We start from the raw sequence: 19,012 nt of genomic DNA on the forward strand, positions 1-19,012 counted from the left end.
AATAATGGATTGAGAATCATGTACCCTGCAACCTCATAAAATAAACCAAAAAAAAAAAAAAAAACCCGTTGCCATCGAGTCAATTCTGACTCATAGCGACCCTATAGGACAGAGTAGAACTGCCCCATAGAGTTTCCAAGGAGCGCCTGGTGGATTCAAACTGCCGACCTTTTGATTAGCAGCTGTAGTTCTTAACCACTACACCACCAGGGTTTCCACCTTATAAAATACTGGTGCCAAAAACTATGTCATCAGATTGAATGGGATCCAATATAGAACTGCATTATACAAAATTGTATACAAGTGAATAAGTCTAAAAAGCATTTATTTATATTGTATTATAAGCAAGGCACTGTGCTTAGGTACTGTAAAATTGGAATAATAAAGCTAAATAAGCCATGATTTCTATCTTCAAGGAGCATACAGTTCATTGGAGACCAACACATATGTAAACAGTTTCAATATTGCATATATTCATAATTCTATAACAGAATCCAGTAAAAAAAAATTGGAAATATGAAGGAGAGAAGGTTTGAGTTTCTCTAGGGGCACCTCAGAAGGGTTCAGGCAGAAAAGTATTTGAACTAGGTCCTAATTAAAAAAAAACAAAAACAATTGTTGTCGAGTTGAGTCCGATTCATAGCAACCCTGCAGGACAGAGTAGAACTGCGCCATAGGGTTTCCAAGGAGCAGCTGGTAGATTCAAACTGCCCACCTTTTGGTTAGTAGTCATAGCTCTTAACCACTGCGTCACCAGAGCTCCAGGTCCTAATAAGTAGATTAAAACTACAACATGTAGAAATACAATAGAAGAGGGAAGTAAGTGTGACGGGGGAGGCATTTCATACAGAGGGAGCCTGAAGATAGAAAGTACAGTGTTTACAAGTAGTCCAGTGCAGCTAAAGTGAGAAATCAGATCATGGAAGACCAAATGTATGCAGCAGGGAATCATTAAAGATTTTTGAGCAGAATTTCTAAATTGCACTTGATATTTGTATGGTTTATTGGGCAACTATACAATGATGAATTAAAAGGAAGAGAGACCACGGTGGTGTTATAATAAGGCTCAAGTTTATTTAAGTAGATTTATTGGCTTAATTTTAATGGAGTAGTAGGTGTGGTAAATAGCCTCTAAAATGGTCCCTGAAGATTCTAGCCTCCTAGTATTCACACCCTTGTGTAACCCCCCTCCCTTTGAGTGTGGTTTGGGCCTAGTGGCTTGTTTCTCAGAATAGAAATAGAAAAACTGATGGAATGTCACTTAGGTTACCAAAAGACTATGGCTTCCGTCTTGCGCATGCTCTGTGTGTCTAACTCTCTCCTTCCCTCTCTCTTTTTTTTTTTTCCTTCTTCTTTCATGGATCACCAGTTATCATGTTGTAAGGATACTTAGGCAGTCTGTGTAGAAGTTCACAAGGCCAGTAACCAAGGAATGCCAGCAACCACATGAGTGAGTTTGGAAGCAGATTATGTCCCAAATGCCCACCCCACCCCGGCATCAGTTGAGCCTTCAGATGAGACAGAAGCCCCGGCCAGTAGCTTGATTCCAACCTTATAAGAAATCTTGAACCAGAGACACTATCTAATCCATGCCCAGATTCTTGACACACAGAAACTGTGAGATAATCAATGTTTGTTGTTTTAAGCCATTAAGTTTTGTGGTGATTTGTTTGGCAGCAATAGATAAGTAATAGAGTAGGTCGAATTCAATATCTAGACTGGCTTATCTTTATGGGAAACCATCAAATATTTCATCTCTGTCATCTCTACATATAATATGGCTTAAAGATCATTAGATTATTAGTAGAATGCAGTATTTTCTGCCTTTTGTTTTCTATACTGTTGACTATTCTGTTGTAAAAGCCTTTGTTTGTTTACTGGTAATAATTCTGATTGTTTGGACTTCGTGTAAAGTGTTCATTACGGATACCGTTGTGATCTCTTAACATTTACAGCTTTTAGAAAAAGATACAGGATTTATATATAAGGGAGGTCTTAAGAACCTATTTTGAAATTAGACATTTCTCATATTTTCTGTTCATCTTCTTTAGGAAAACAAATTGGTTTTTGAAGTTTTTGGAGTGCCACAGTTAGAGTACAACAACTTTGAGGATTCACAGCAGCTTTGATAAAGAACTACTGGAAAATAATCAAAGAAGTTGCTAATCAGTTCGTTAATTAAGTGTATCTGTTGCACATTACACTGAAACAAATTGAAAAGGATGCTGTGCTAGCTAGAAACACCTTCTCAAATAAAGTCAAAAGTGAAGATAAACTAAATTGACTTTTCCTTTGTGGTTGATTTCTATTTAAGTAGATCCATCTCTAAAACACTGAGTAAAGAAAGTTACGCCTCTGCTGAGATTCAAGCCTCTGCTGAGATTCTACGCTTGCAGTCTCTGGATACTCTACAGATTAATTGGAAGAATATTTAACCAGTCTGTCTTTAGTTCTTGTTTTGTTTTTTGTTTTATTTTTGCATTTATAACCCACAAACCACTTTCATTTTTACAACGCTAAGTATACTTAGAAGAAAGACAAAAAAAAAAAGGAGAACCCACCTTGCTCACTGAATTAAGACAGCTGGTTTTGTGACTCAATGAAATGGATTAAATACCTTTATATATACCAAAAACCACCAAACCCGTTGCTGTCGAGTCGATTCTGACTCATAGCAACCCTATAGGACAAAGTAGAACTGCCCCATGGGGTTTCCGAGGAGCGCCTGGTAGATTCAAACTGGTTTGGTTAGCAGCTGTAGCCCTTAACCACTATGTCACCAGGGGTTTCCCTTTATATATAGGCTACCACACACACAAAAAAAAAATCTATCAGTGAACGAAAATATATGTCAGAGGCCAGAATGATTCCTGTTCTTCCCACTTTTTGTGGAACCTTAGCTATATAATAATGGCAGTGAAGCATTGTAGCCCGTAAAAATATGTAGTTAGTTTTCAATTATGATTAGAGTAGCTCTCCCCAAAAGGTTTCTGAAGAATGCCTAAGGTTCTCTTAAAGGGTAAAAGGACTGACTAAATTCTGACTTAAAACAATACATAGGCAGTCCCTGAATTATGAACAAGCTCTGTTCCTAAATCTGTCTTTAAGTCAAATTTGTTAGGTTTGGTTCATATCTAATGTCAGTCAAATGTTTGTCTTAGTATATAGTATGTAGTGTACACTTATATGCATAAAAATATTAAAGAAACACTTGCAGATCAACTAAAACATCTTTAACATAATAAAACCAAACCCATTGTCATTGAGTGGATTCCAAATCAGCAACCCTATAGGACAGAGTAGAACAGCCCCATAAGGTTTCCAAGGAGCTGCCGGTGGACTTGAACTGCAGACCTTTTGGTTAGCAGGCTTAGCTCTTAACCACTACACCAAAAGGGCTCCATAAACATAATAATACGGTAATAATAATAACAATGTTTTGAAATGCATTGCAAAGTAGTACCCATTTGTTATTAAAAACTACTGCATGTCCCTCATATTTTTAATATAATAAGATTTACAGGGGTTGGTTTGTAACTGCAGGTTGTACGCAAGTCAAACATTTGTAACCCAGGGACTTGCCTGTAGTCCTTCCACTAATTTCTGTTTACTGACCTTCAAATGTATTAGGCTTTTTAAAGCTTACTCCTAGGAGAGTTTGCAGGTTGAAAATTGGAATTCACTTGAGTTTCGTTAGGTTTGAGCCAGACACCAGCTTGTGGCATTGACTGAAACCAAAATAGTTTAGATTTAAAGTAATAAAAAAAAGACAAAGAAACAGGTGCCCTGGCAATTGTATTAAGACTCCTGTGGTGTGGAAAGATGTATATGATAGCGCCTTTTGACAGATTCTTTTATTTACTTATTCAGTTCATTGTGGCACTCAATTTTAAAAGTGCCAAATGTTAGACTTTTGATATACGTAATGGGTATGAATCCAAAATCCACAAACTCAAGTACATAAGAAATGTAATTTTCTTTATTTTTTTGTAACTGAACTTAATTCTATCTTGAGACCCTCCTACTGGCTGGTACCATGGAAGATGAGAAAAAAAAAATAGAGAAAAATGCATGATTTTATGCTAAGTGAAATAAGTCAGTCACAAAAGGACAAATGTTATATGATTGCACTTATATGGAATAGGCAAATGTATAGACACCAAAGGTTATTAGTGGTTACCAGAGATGAAAGCGAGGGGGAAAGAGGGAGTTATTGCGTGGGGGGCACTGAGTTCCTCTTAATGGTGGCAGAATCATTTGGAAACAGCAGTGATGGTTACACAGCATGAAGAACATAATCAGTGTCATTGTAAAAACTGCTGAATTGGCCAACGTCTTGTTATACATATTTTACCACAGTAAAAAAAGAATACAAAAAAGAAGAAAAATACGTGAATTTATACATTATATACTATCCCAGTGATTACATGTTTATTCCACTATAAGTTATTTAGCATTATACCGAATTTACAGATGAAGACAATGAGGGAAGAAATGCTGCTGGATACAAAGTATTTTGCCTTCCAGAAGCATTAATTCGAAGTGATTGGCCCATGATTATCCATCTGCTCTAGCACTGAAAGATCCCTAAAGACAACGCTTAGTCTTCTATCCTTTTCGTGTTCGGTACACTGTTGGCATTAGCAAATATTTGCCAAAAGGGGCTCAATTCAAGTTCCAGAACAGAAATATATGAACCACAATGAGTCACTGAGAGGATTTGAGTGAAAAATCTTTACATTTTTTTTTTAAGGCTTAGATGAAAGGACACATTTTCCTTTTGTTTGTTTATCATTGTTCTGAATTACCACTTCCACGCACAGGTGCGTATGTGTGTTTAATTAAACAAAGAACAATTCTAAGAAGTTGGAGATGTCAACTATAAATGGAGACCTTCACAGCAGTTAAGATGTTCTGTCCTTTACCCTCGTGCACAAATGCAAACCTGATTTGAATGGTTTTTAGTTAATTTACCAAATCTGCAGTAGAATTTTCCAGTAATAAACATCTTGCGAGATTAAGTGAGGTACTAGTTAACTTCAGAATGGTTTAGTAGACTTTTTTTAAATCATATTTAATTGTTTCGTGTGTTTTTAAAAAAAAGCAGGTTACAAATTAAAAATGCAAAGGAAACCTTAATATCACCAAATTGTTAATAATTAGAGAATTGATCATTATGCAACTGATTAGAAGATATATTCAAATCAATCCATGTGTAAAATAGTAGGTGCTACAGAATGTTAAGTCTGTGAAGGCAAGTGCTTAACAAATAATAATTAGCTATAAAGATGGTTTAGAAGCATGCCGTGTATATTCTCAACAACAACAAAATTAATTATTAATAAAAATAGATAGTTTAGAAGCAAAACAGTGGCTTAATAGCTTTGTTGGAAACTATCTCTAGACGTGAAGATGTATGCCATTCAGCACCTTTGTCAATCATCAGTCATGTTGTTGTTGTGTGCCACTGAGTTGATTTTGACTCATGGCAACCCCATGTGACAGAGTAGAACTTCCCCGTAGAGTTTTCTTTGGCTGTAATCTTTATGGAAGCAGATTGCCAGGTCTTTCTCCTTCAGAGCCACTGGGTGGGTTTGAATAAACAGCCTTTAGGTTAGTAGCCGAGTACTTAACCATTTCGCCACCAGGGTACTTAAAATTTTATATTTGCAATAATTCTGTAACTTTCTACCAGATAATCATAAAAATAAACTTATTACAGGGGATATGTTCATGTATCTGTCTTAAGCTATGGGGGAGGGGGAGGATAGAAGAGAGAGAGAGGGAGGGAGGGAGGACAGGGAAATATGAAAAATAAACTACCTTCTGTGTATAGGCATGGAAACCCTGGTGGCGTAGTGGTTAAGTGCTACGGCTGCTAACCAAAGGGTCAGCAGTTCGATTCCACCAGGTGCTCCTTGGAAACTCTATGGGGCAGTTGTACTCTGTCCTATAGGGTCGCTATGAGTCGGAATCGACTTGACAGCACTGGGTTTGGTTTTTTTGATTATGTGTAGGCATAGAAGAAATTGCTCATTCCGCGTGGGTAAACTAGCTCCCCAATTGACCATGACATTTCATCCCAAATATTAAATGTCAAACTAGAATTCTGTATCTGAAGCAAAGGAGATTAAAAATGGAGTCACGAAGATAAGGAGAATAGAATAGAGTTAATTACATTTAGCAAGGGTCCCAATTGACTTAGATACATACTAGGGTACTCAGCACTTTTTCACTGTGTCATTTGCATTTAGCACTTCTAAAATTATGATGAAATGAGTGTTATACTTGCTAGTGGACTCATTATGAGATCACAAGGTAATATGTAGTGTAATATCATAACTGAAGCTGGGGGAAGGAAAGACAAATTTATATCACAAAGGAAAGTAAACTTCCATCCTCTCAAGTCATCTTTCCAGTCAACATTGCCTACGTATCACATGCAGTGTGTGAGCTAGATTATCGAACTACTCAACATGAGGATATCATGGTCCAACATAATTCTTTTGCAACTCTATCCAATTCCACCATATTCTGAGGGAATGCATATATTTCTAGATTGCCATGCCATTATACACTTGAGCTGGAAGTGAGAGAACAAACCCAGATTGATGGTTCTTTTTTCTGGTGTGCATACATGCTGTTGTGTGTGGGTATGTGTGCATACCCCAAGGCAATCTGGCATCGCTGATGACTTTCTAGAATATTCTTTCCTTTATATACCTTGGGCAACAGGGCTGAAGGGGTCCTAATAGCAAAAACAAAGATAAATGTGGTTCTACATGTCCCTGGGTGGCACAGAAGGTTAAGTGCCGGACTACTAGCCAAAAGGTTGGCAGTTCAAACCCACCCAGAGGCACATAGGAAGACAGGCCTGGTGATCTGCTTCCAAAAGGTCAGTCTTGAAAACCTTATGGAGCAGTTCTGCTCTGCACACATGGGGTCACCATGAGTCAAAATCAACTCTACAGCAACTAACGACAACAACAAAGAATTTTAAAGAGAGAATGTTCTATTGCATCTTAGGAGAAATAAAATGTATCTGTTTTAAATGACCAATTGGGATCATGTTGGGCTTTAAACATGCTTTGTAAGGATTGTGGAAGAGGGTTGCAAAGGGAGATAGGGAAATTTCCTTCCAAAATGTGTTGAGAAGATAATTGATGGTAAGCTTTTTGGTATTTTCTGCAGATAGGCCTACTTGGAAGCCTGGTGTGGACCTATATGGCTACAGTGCATCAGCAGAGAGCTGATTTGAAATGTGTTCTTTTATCTAAGAGAAGTAAAATGAAACAGATTGCTGGGCATCTGGGAGCTGCTGGCAGAGCATGATTAATTTTTAACATAGTCATGTGGGAACCAGTTATGCCAACCTCCCAGTCAGAAGACCCTCAGTAAATTTTTCTGACTCCAGGTAGAGGTATGGTTAAGGGTATGAATGACCCCAGCTGAGGTTAATATGAAAATTTAAATAGTAAATGGTCTAGAGGCTGAGAATAGCAAGTGATTGCTTGGAGAACTCAAATATATAATGGATACCTTATATGTATTATGTGTAAGTAAATAGAGAGATGGTTTTGATCGTTTAATCATATTCTGATTTGGCTCTAAGCAAAGGCAATCCTTTCGATTATCTGCTCAAAAAAGGTATTATACTATTACATACACGGTAAGTGTGAAGAAGCAGTGTTGTCTTTCATGGTAGTGTTTTAGATTCAAAGCTGACAGTTTAACTTGTTGCACTTTCAAACTAGATACATTCTTACATATCTGTGACATCATAGCCAAGACAGACATAATCCCCTTACCTGACAGACGTTTAGGTATTGAACTTAAACATATATGTTATATTATGGCAAAAATGCAACCAGTATATGGTGGAGAAAATGACAAGGAGGAGGAATTTTTAAAAGATAAGAAATATTGAATAAATAGGCTAAGACCAAGATGACAGGTGAGAAGAACCAGCAAGATAGAGTAGAAAGAACAAGGAGCTCAGGGACTTAGGCCATGTCTAAAAATGATACGATTATTATTAGAAGGTAAAAAAAAAAAAAAAATAATTATATCCTTTATCAGCTGCTGTGTATCTAACCACCTAAAATGTAGTGGCTTAAAACAGTTGTTCACAGTTCTGCAATTTGGACTGGTTTCAGCTGGAAGGATTCACTCCTAGTCTCACCTGAGTCACTCACGCACCTGCAGTTATCTCAGGCTGGGCTGGAGCTGAATGGTCCAATTTAGCCTCACTCAGATGTCTGGTGGTTAGTTGAGGCTGTCAGCTCAGCTCTTTACATCTTATGGCCTCTTCAGAAGGAAGTTTAGGCCTCTTAGGTGGCAAATAGAGTGTTCCAAGAGGTCGAGGGTGGAAGCTACAAGGTCTCTTGAAGCCCGGGTCAGAAGTCGTACCATGTTACTTCTACTGCATTCTATTGGTCAAAGCAAGTCACAAGGCCAGCCCAGATTAAAGGGATGAGGAATTAGATTTCATTTCCAGAAGGGAGAAACTGCACATAATATGTGGCCGTATTTAGTCTATCACAGAATTTAAAGGACTATGAAAAAAAAAGAAACCATGGCAAGTTTGGCAAATGTCCACCAACTTAAAATATTCCCACTGATGCCCCTGCTAAATACATGTTTACGTGTTTTTACATATTTTATTCTTGAATCTTTTGTTAACTAATAGAAATGAAAAATATTTATAGTTTATTCATTTTGTAAACATTGAGCACCTATTGGTGTTAGGCATTATGATTTATGTATCAGTCGCAGATCTACCAGTAACCTTAGATGTAAATTGAGTCTTTGCACCTCATTGTAATAATAATTGAATTTTCTTTGTAAATGCATTATTAACCTTTGCTAGAAAAAAAAATCACTTCTATGATTCTTGTTCATTAGAAGCTCAAGAAGTGTCCTTCCCCATTAAACTCCTTCAATGGCCACCCCTCTACTGCCCCAGAGGTACAAACTGTAAGTAACACATGAAGTCATGGCTGGAAGGGAAGGGGAAAAACTGGTAAGGCTTATTTAAATTTCATTCCAAGCATATAAAACATACTGTCTTAAGAAACAGAAAGCTAGTAGAACAATAAATCAATAATATATAATACTCAAATGCGTATTATTTGATGTAATATGTTAACCATTGCATAGAGTATCTAAAATCAAAGTGATGCAATTCTCTTTACAGTCCGCAAAATGAGACTGACAAATGGATTGTCACTAGCTTCTTTTTAGTTTGTTGTAGCATGTTTCTCTAAGGAGAGAGGCGGCCAGAAATAAAATCAATGCACAAGACGCAGAGTTTTTGCATCTCCATTTTTCCACACCAATTTTAGTTTTGATGCTATTTCCCTATGGAGGCTATCTGAAAGCTAAAAACCTATATAAAAATCACTTAGGCCAGGTCATTTTTACTGACTAGAAGTCAGTTTTCCTATAAAATGTACCACAGGATATGACTTTAACAGTTTTGGTTCAAGGGGCACCAGGCTGTACAGACCACCTGAACTACAGCAGTGGCTTTCTTTTAGGCTGGATTCTAATAGTTGTCTAAATCATTGGGTTAACATTCTATTCATGTTTTCACCTTCAAAAGGCAATTTAAAGTCTATTTATTTGTAAACAAGGTTTAAGAAGAAAGCTTAAGAAAAAGTAAAAAAAAAATCCACTGAAAATAATTTTACAAGCCGTTCAATTCCCTCAATGTTTATTGGCAAACCTACTGTATACCCAAGTATGATGTACCCAGCTGCTATGGAAATAGGAAGGACATATTTAAACAGTCCCTGCACCTGAGGTACTTAGAATCTAGTTGATGAGACAAACACAAAACACTTATCTATAGACTCATCAGCCTGGTATTCAAGACTCTCTGGATATGGTCATGAACAGACCTTTTCTGTCTATATTTCCTACTCTTTCCTTCAGCTACCCTAAACTCAGCCCAACTGAATGATTCCCTTTTCTCTCACCATACACTTAACCTTTCTTACCTCTATGGAGTTATTCATCTTTTTCATCTTATCAAGTCTTCAAGCCTCATTCTGAATACAACTTCGTTCGTGAAGACTTTTCTCCTAAACCCACACACTGCTACCATCCACCACCCCTGAATCGAATGCTATTTCTCCTTGTTCTTCTCTTACTGCATTCCATTGTTGTTTGTGTCACAGTTTTCTTTGTATCTTATCTCCACCATCCACTAGATTTTAAATCTCTGAAAGTAGAAATGCTGTTTTGCTGTATCTCTTCACAGTACTCTGTAAGAGGTATAATAAATGTTTAGTTGAATTACAAATAAATGCAAGAAAATGTGTGGTCATCTGTCAAAATGTATAATATAGGTACCAATGTTGGAAAAGAGGTGGCATTTTATTTCTGTAAAGTTTGATAAAAAATATATTCCATAAAATTCACCACGTGTCCAAAATTTAACACCTAAACTAACATTTACTGTATGTTCGTTACTCTGCATGATGTATTTCTCATATATTATTTAGTCAAATCTATTGTATTAAATTTCCTCTGTAATTCCTAAGGGCTGTCAGCTGCTCATTAAATCTTGATTTTCTGTCAGGAGGAATTAATAATCTTGCCTTTGAGTGAATTTAGAAGCAATGAGGGATTGAGCAGAAATATTTGAATACCCTCTCGGTGGTAAATTGGATATCCAATTTTCAGCTTAGACTTAATGGGGAAAAAAGAATAAATTGAATTCAGAAGCTGTTCTTTCCTTTTTAATATTTCCTCCCCTTTTAAACTGAGTTAAAATGGAAGACTGTAGTTGTTTCTCAGCTGTGGTGGGGGAATCTATTTTCATTCACTTAGGTTTCTCACAAATTCGAATGAGACTTAATACGTGAACGATCCATATGGCTAAGTCTATAAAGTGATCCTCTGGAAATCAAAAGAAAATTCAGTACAATAACAAAGAAATTTATTTGAATGAGGTTTCAGTAGTCCCTTTCCTCCCTCCTCCAAATGAATGTTTTTGTCAAATACTGGTACTAACCATTACTAATGTAGCAACTCAGTCTCTAAAAGCACACTGTCCCATTATTGCCACAAAGATGTTAACTTAAACTAATAAAATATAGCTCTTAATATTTATCTTCCACCGCACATGTCTGTATCTTGACCTTAGATTGAAAGTTTTAAAAAGTGTAGAGACATCAGTAAGCAGGCATAAAGCCTTGTGGGTTTTTCCCCCCTCCAGTCACTCTCCCTTTTTCACCAGAGTTACCTCAGGTACCACCCAGCAGTATGTTTAGCTCTCATAAGGCTGCTGATAGAAGATGTCCATCCACTTGGCAGTACAGAATTAAATCACGTTCTTAGCGAGGCAATAATGTGGAGAGTGTTTTCTATCTGTGTTGTATAACTGTATGACCTTGTGTGTGTCACTCAGTTCTACTTTTTTTAAAACACCAGATAGCAGTTTTTTTGAACTTAACTGTTTTTTTTGTTTTTCATGTGAGTAGTCTAAACAACCGCAAATTATTTCTTTTCACAACAGTGTTCTATAGGGAACATTTCAATATGGATGTGCCTCATGTTCATGACATTCATTATAGTTCATAGAAAAGAATGAGGTCAAACTTGAGAACCCTGATCAAAAAGAGCTGCAGACCCATGGATACCTCATTCTGTCTCCCTGCTTCTCCCACTCTTGGTAGGAATCAATGATATCACCTCTCCTTTACAAAACCTTTACAAGGAGTTACCTTCTGTCCATCTCAGACACATTACCTTTCTAGCTCAAACTCTGTTTTGGGTATGAAAGGTTTTATCTGGTTAAGTTGAATAGACCTTCTCTTGTTGCTTTTGCTGAAGTAGAGCAAAAAAGAGTATAAACATCAACAAGCAGAACAAGTGATGAGTATTACAAAAAGTAGAAAGAAGGAGTAAAACCCAAAATCTGTGGAAAATTAAAAGTTGCCAGTAACTCCCTAAACAATGCTGATGGAAGTGTTCAAGTGGTGCTTAAACCTAACTGAGGTTTGAACTCAAACCTGTGCTGTAACACCTGCCACCAGAAACCACTCCCCTCTAGAAAAAAGCACAGACCTGAGGATGCAGGAATGCTTTGTGTAACCCAAAGCCGAACTTTCTAGTGATTCTTCATTCCCACAGTCTCTCTCATTGCTCACTGCCATGCATGTGTGTGCGCGCACACACACACACACACACACAAAATTTTTGGTGAAAACATAAGGTCTTTTTTTTTTAATCTGGAGAATTCTTTCATGATTACATGGCCATGCACCCTGCCCACAAAAGTATGGCTCACTGTCTGTGACTCTCCTGAGGTCCTCTGTTGTGCCTCCTTTTTGAATATGTTTTAAAGAGCAGGAATGGCCTTTGGCTAAAAAGAATGGCATCTCAGGAGGGTTGCGTGAGCCTTTTTTTTTTTTTTATCATGCGGAGTCACCACTACTCAACGACGTGGCCCAGTTTTTTAATCGAATTTAGTTGAATGTACAATGATGTGGGATTTGGGGATAAAATACAACCCCACTTCAATCCAAAATTCACAATGCTTATAAAGCAAAGTGCAATATTTTGCTAATTTCTTGTGCATGGTCTTAAGTATATGCCATATGTAATTTTCCTTGTATTCTCTGTGCAAGTTGATACTTTAAAAAAATTACCTGGAAAAGACTAATATAACTTCTGGAATATGGCTTGATTTGATAAATTGAAGATTTATGTTGCTTTTGAAAGTTTTTCTTTGTCACAATAAGAATTTAAGGTATATCAAAACACAGTACAAAGTTACTTGAACCTGAAATAAAATGAATCTGTATGTTTTATTTTATTTTTAAAGAGAAGCTCACTCAGAATTTTGCTGAGTTACGTATATATTAAAGCCCGTATTGAGAAACCTACCATTTTCCAAAATGATAGGTAGAGATTTTCCCAGGTACCAATCTAAATTTTTTAAAAAAGTAAAGACACTAATTTTGAAACACTTATACGTTATTATATTTTGTGGCTTAATGTGTGTTTGGTTTTATTTACCTTACTATGATCCAATTTGTAGATAGGCTGGCTTTGCTTAATGGCCTCAGCTTAATTTGGTTTAATTTACTATAAAGTGGGTCTTAGGAATTAAAGTTTCTAATTGAAATCCGACATTCAGGTCTCCCTGCTTAAGCATATGTGTCATTGTCAAAACAACTTGACATGTGCATAAACACATTTAAAACATTGTATAGTTTGTTTCTATATTTATTTTTTACTTTGAAATAATTTTAGATTTACAGAGAAGTTGCAAAAATATTCCAAAGATTTTGAATTACCCTTTACCTAGATTCCACAAATACTAATGTTTTACCACATTTCCTTTATTATTCTTTCTCTTTCTACACACACACACGTATTATTTTTTCTGAATGTTTGAGAGTGAGTTGCAACATGATGCCTCTTTATCCCTAAATACTTGAATGTGTATTTCTCCAAAAAGGGCACTCTCATATAACCACAGTAAATTTATCAACATCAGAAAATTGACACTGATACGATACTATCTAATCTACACATTTTATTCAAATTTTACCAATTGTTCCACTCTTATCATTTATAATAAGAGAAAAAACACATGTTGCATTTAGTAATTAGGTGTCTTGAGTTTCCTTTGATCTGGAACAGCTTTCCTGCTAAAAATGCGTAACCCGAATCTAAAGATGATGAAACATCAAACAGACCCAGATTGAGGGACATTCTGCAAAACATTTTTTTTAACTTATTTATTGTGGTAAAATATATGCAACATAAAATTTGCCATTTTAAACATTTTTAAGGATACAATTCATTTATTGCACAATGTTGTGCAACCATCACCACTATTTATTTAAAAAACTTTTTCATCACCCCAAACGGAAATGTATTCTTTAATAAGCAGCAACTCCCCATTTCACCCATGTCCCCATTCCTCGGTAACTACCAGTCTACTTTCTGTCTCTCTGTATTTGCCTATCCTAGATATTTCATATAAGGGGAACCATACAACATTTGTCCGTTTGTGTTTGACCTATTTCATCTAGCATAATGTTTGCAAGGTTCATCCATATCATAGCATGTTTCAGAACTTCCTGTCTCTTTATGACTGAGTAATATTTCATTGTATGGATGTAACACATTTTGTTTATCCATTCAGCTATTGATGGACACTTGGGTTGTTTCCACCTTTTTGCTTTTGTGAATAATGCTGCAGTGAACATTTGTGTACCAGTATCTGAGTCCCTGCTTTCAAGTCTTTTGGATACATACCTAGAAGAATTGCTATCATATGATATTCTATGTTTAACTTTTTGAGGAACCACCACGCTGTGTTCCATAGTGGCTGTACCATTTTACAATCCTACCAGCAATGGATGAGGTTTCTAATTTTTCCACATCCTCACCAGCACCCGTTGGTTTCTGTTTATTTTTACCATAGTCATCCTAAAGGGTGTGAAGTGATATCTCATTGTTGGTTTGATTTTCATTTCCCTAATGATGAGCCCTGGTGGCACAGTGGTTAAAAACCATAGCTGCTAATCAAAAGGTCTGCAGTTTGAATCCACCAGCCACTCTTTGGCAACCCTATGGGGCAGTTCTGCTCGATCCTATAGGGTTACTATGAGTCGGAATGAACTTGACAACAAAGGGTTTTTTTTTTTTAATGACTAATGAGCCCTGGTGGCACAGTGGTTAAGAGATCAGCTGCTAACCAAAAGGTCGGCAGTTCAAATCCACCACCCACTCCTTGGAAGCCCTATGGGGCAGTTCTACTCTGTCCTATAGGGCCACTATGAGTCGGAATCAACTCAATGGCAACAGGTTTGGGTTTTTTGGTTAATGAAATTGAGAATCTTTTCATGTGCTTGTTTGCCATTTGAATTCCTCTTTGGTGAATGTCTATTCAAGTCCTTTGCCAGTTTTTTAATTGGGTTGTTTGTCTTTTTGCTGTTGAATTATAGGAGTTCTTTATATTCTGGTAATGAACCCTGATTAGATATATGGTTCCCAAATATTTTCTCCCAATACATAGGTTGTCTCCACTTTCTTGATAAAGTCCTTCGATACACAAAAGTTTTTAATTTTTATGAAGTCCAATTTATCTATTCTTTTCCTTTTATGCTTGTGCTTTTGGTGTTATATCTAAGAATCCATTTTAAAAAAAACACGGTCTTGGAGCTTTCCCCCTATGTTTTGTTATAAGAGTTTTATGGTTTTAGTTCTTACATTTAGGTCATTGATCATTTGAGTTAATTTTCATATATGATGTAAGGTACTGGTCCAACTTCATTGTTTTGCATGTGGAGATCCAATTGTCCCAGCACCATTTATTGAAGAGACTATTCTTTCCCCGTTGAATGGACTTGGCATCTTTGTCAAAAAACAATTGGCCACAGATGCATGGGTTTATTTCTGGACTCTCAGTTCTATTCCATTGGTCTGTATGTCTATCCTTACACCCGTACAACACTGTTTTGATTACTGTAGCTTTTTAGTATCTTTTGAAATTGGGAAGTAAGAGTCCTCCTACTTAGTTTTTTTCCCAAGATAGTTTTGGCTATTTGGGACCCCTTACAAGTCCATTTGAATTTTAGGATTCCCCCTTGCTGTTGTGAGTGTACATAGTTTATTTTCTGTAAGATAAACCAAAAAGAAAATCTCAGCATGGCTAGAGTTTTTCATTTGTTTTTATAACACAATTTCATGTGGAGAAGCAATATATTTCTTCTATCTGAACAACCCAAAAGGAAAAGAACTTCTAGGTCATATAACTTTGAAGGACTTGAAATAGTTGTTGGCTTTTTAATCATTGCTAACTGTATTTCTATATAAGGGATATGTTGTTGTTGTTGTTAAAAAAAAACAGTGCCATCGAGTGCCATCAAATTGGTTTTGACTCATAATGACCCTATGTACAACAGAATGAAACACTGCCCAGTCCTGTGCCATCCTAGCAATCATTGTTATGCTTGAGACCATTATTACAGCCACTATGTCAATTCATCTCATTCAGGGTCTTCCTCTTTTTTGCTGGCCCTCCTATACTTTACCAAATGTGGCGTCCTTCTCCAGGGACTGATCCCTCCTGATAACATGTCCAAAGTATGTGAGACAAAGTCTCCCCATCCTTCTAAGGAGCATTCTTTTTTTTTTAATACTTTTTATTGTGCTTTAAGTAAAAGTTTACAAATCAAGTCAGTCTCTCACATAAAAACTTATATATACACCTTGCTACATACTCCCAATTATTCTCCCCCTGAAGAGACAGCCTGATCTCTCCGTCCACTCTCTCTTTTCATGTCCATTTCTCCAGCTTCTAACTCCCTCTACCCTCTCATCTACGCTCCAGGCAGGAGATGCCAACACAGTCTCAAGTGTCCACCTGATCCAAGAAGCTCACTCCTCACCAGCATCCTTCTCCAACCCATTGTCCAGTCCAATCCATGTCTGAAGAGTTGGCTTCAGGAATGGTTCCTGTGCTGGGCCAATAGAGGGACTGGGGACCATGACCACCAGGGTCCCTCTAGTCTCAGTCAGACCATTAAGTCTGGTCTTATGAGAATTTGGGGTCTGCATCCCACTGCTCTCCTGCTCCCTCAGGGGTGCTCTGTTGTGTTCCCTGTCAAGGCAGTCATCAGTTGTAGCCGAGCACCATCTAGTTCTTCTGGTCTCAGGATGATGTAGTCTCTGGTTCATGTGGCCCTTTGTGTCTCTTGGGCTCGTAATCACCTTGTGTCCTTGGTGTTCTTCATTCTCCTTTGATCCAGGTGGGTTGAGACCAATTGATGCATCTTAGATGGCTGCTTGCTAGCATTTAAGACCCCAGACGCCACTCTTCAAAGTGGGATGCAGAATGTTTTCTTAATAGATTTTATTATGCCAGTTGACTTAGATGTCCCCTGAAATCATGGTCCCCAAACCCCTGCCCCTGCTACACAGGCCTTCGAACCATTCAGTTTATTCAGGAAACTTCTTTGCTTTTGGTTTAGTCCAGTTGTGCTGACCTCCCCTGTATTGTGTGTTGTCTTTCCCTTCACCTAAAGTAGTTCTTATCTACTGTTTAATTAGTGAATACCCTCTCCCACCCCCTCCCTCCCTCCTCTCTTAACCACAAAAGAATGTTTTCTTCTCAGGTTAAACTATTTCTCTCAAGTTCTTATAATAGTGGCCTTATACAATATTTGTCCTTTTGCAACTGACTAATTTCACTCAGCATAATGCCTTCTAGGTTCCTCCACGTTATGAAATGTTTCACAGATTCCTCACTGTTCTTTATCGATGCGTAGTATTCCATTGTGTGAATATACCACAATTTATTTAACCATTCATCCGTCGATGGACACCTTGGTTGCTTCCATCTTTTTGCTATTGTAAACAGAGCTGCAATAAACATGGGTGTGCATATATCTTTTCATGTAAAGGCTCTTATTTCTCTAGGGTATATTCTGAGGAGTGGGATTTCTGGGTTGTATGGTAGTTCTATTTCTAACTTTTTAAGAAAACGCCAGATAGATTTCCAAAGTGGTTGTACCATTTTACATTCCCACCAGCAGTGTATAAGAGTTCCAATCTCTTCTTTTATGTAATATAATAACATTGGTGTTACCCTGTTTTGAGCTTTTTTTATATATATATATAATCTTGTGTTTTTTTGGATTTCCCTGTCTGGGCTGACTTCTGGTTGCTCTGCCTAGTGTTCTAGTCTTGGGTTGATACCTAATATTATTGATTTTCTAACCAAAGAACTCCCTTTAGTATTTCTTGTAGTTTTGGTTTGTTTTTGTTTTTGTTTTTTTTTTTAATTTCCTAAACTTGTGTTTATCTGGAAATGTCTTAATTTCACCTTAATATTTAAGAGACAGTTTTAATGAATATATGATTCTTGGCAGGCAATTGTTTTCCTTCGATTTTTTTCAATATGTCATCCCATTGTCTTCTTGCCTGCATGGTTCCTGCCGAGTAGTCGGAGCTTATTCTTATTGGCTCTCCTTTGTAGGTGACTTTTCGTTTATCCCTCGCTGCTCTTATAATTCTCTCTTTATCTTTGGTTTTGTCAAGTTTGATTATAATAAGTCTTGGTGACTTTCTTTTAACACTTACCTTATGTGGAGTTCGATGAGCATCTTGGATAGATATCGTCTCATCTTTCACGATATCAGGGAAGTTTTCTGCCAACAAATCTTTAACAATTCTTTCTGTATTTTCTGTTATCCGGTAATTCCAGGAATGCACTTATATCTAGAAGATCCCTGGATTTTTTGTTTTGAGAGCCTCTTGAGGTGATCATGGTCTGTTTCTTTATGTGACTTGATATTGACTGTTGTCTCCAAGCCATCTATAAGTTATTGTATTAGTTTATGCTTGCTTACTGTGTTGTAGCTCCTTGCTTTGTTTTGTTTCGGTATACTCTTATGGGTTGCTTGAGTGAGCTAGCTTGATTATTTTCACCTTTGAAGCTCTGGTGTCCTGTCCCCAGCTGGCTAGAGCTGTTATCAGGTATATCAGTCTAGGAGTCCATTCACTTTTCGTGTATGGATTCAGCTCAGGTTTCTAGGTAGCTGATCATCAAGTGTGTGGTACAGGCTCTGTCCTACAGTCTTAGAGAGGCATGGATGATTGGCATATATACCGGTATCTGATTGCAGCAGGGGGTCACGCTCTGAAAAAGGCAGGGGGCTGAGAACCGACCCGCAAGTGTTTCTGAGGAAAGCGCGTCCCTGTTCCCTAGAGCATGCAGGTGGGTGGGTTCTGCAGACAGACCATGGGCACCCAAAGTTTTTTGTTGTAAGGACTGGGAGGTACCAGTTATCTTTGGACCCCTGTCGCTGGTGGCTGAGTGCCCTGAGTGGAGCTACCAGTCCTTAGGTCCCTGATGTGGGTAGATGAGGACCTTGTTTAATAGGCAAAGCAATGCCAAACATTAAACACCCACCTCTCCACTGCACAGCTGAAATGGTTGGACTTTGCCAACAAGGGCCTATTCTCCCGAAATAGGCCCACA

General features: G+C 37.4%; 1 protein-coding gene across 9 annotated transcripts in view; it reads left to right on the forward strand.

Annotated features, from left to right (window-relative positions):
• The window catches only part of DIAPH2 (diaphanous related formin 2), a 940,735-nt gene that overhangs the window by 863,710 nt on the left and 58,013 nt on the right, over positions 1-19,012 (forward strand). For 3 of the 9 annotated variants that reach the window (XM_064277942.1, XM_064277941.1, XM_064277944.1), the window contains one exon: positions 8,905-8,976. The exons of 4 other annotated variants lie outside the window; for them this stretch is intronic. In XM_064277942.1, the coding sequence (XP_064134012.1) occupies positions 8,905-8,976 (72 nt within the window). Of the gene's footprint in view, positions 1-2,051; positions 5,728-8,904; positions 8,977-19,012 lie in introns of those variants that run through there. 2 more of the 9 variants (XM_064277946.1, XM_023538888.2) reach the window with 2 other exon arrangements.

The sequence above is a fragment of the Loxodonta africana genome, chromosome X, assembly GCF_030014295.1.
Source record: "Loxodonta africana isolate mLoxAfr1 chromosome X, mLoxAfr1.hap2, whole genome shotgun sequence".
Lineage (NCBI taxonomy): Eukaryota > Metazoa > Chordata > Mammalia > Proboscidea > Elephantidae > Loxodonta > Loxodonta africana.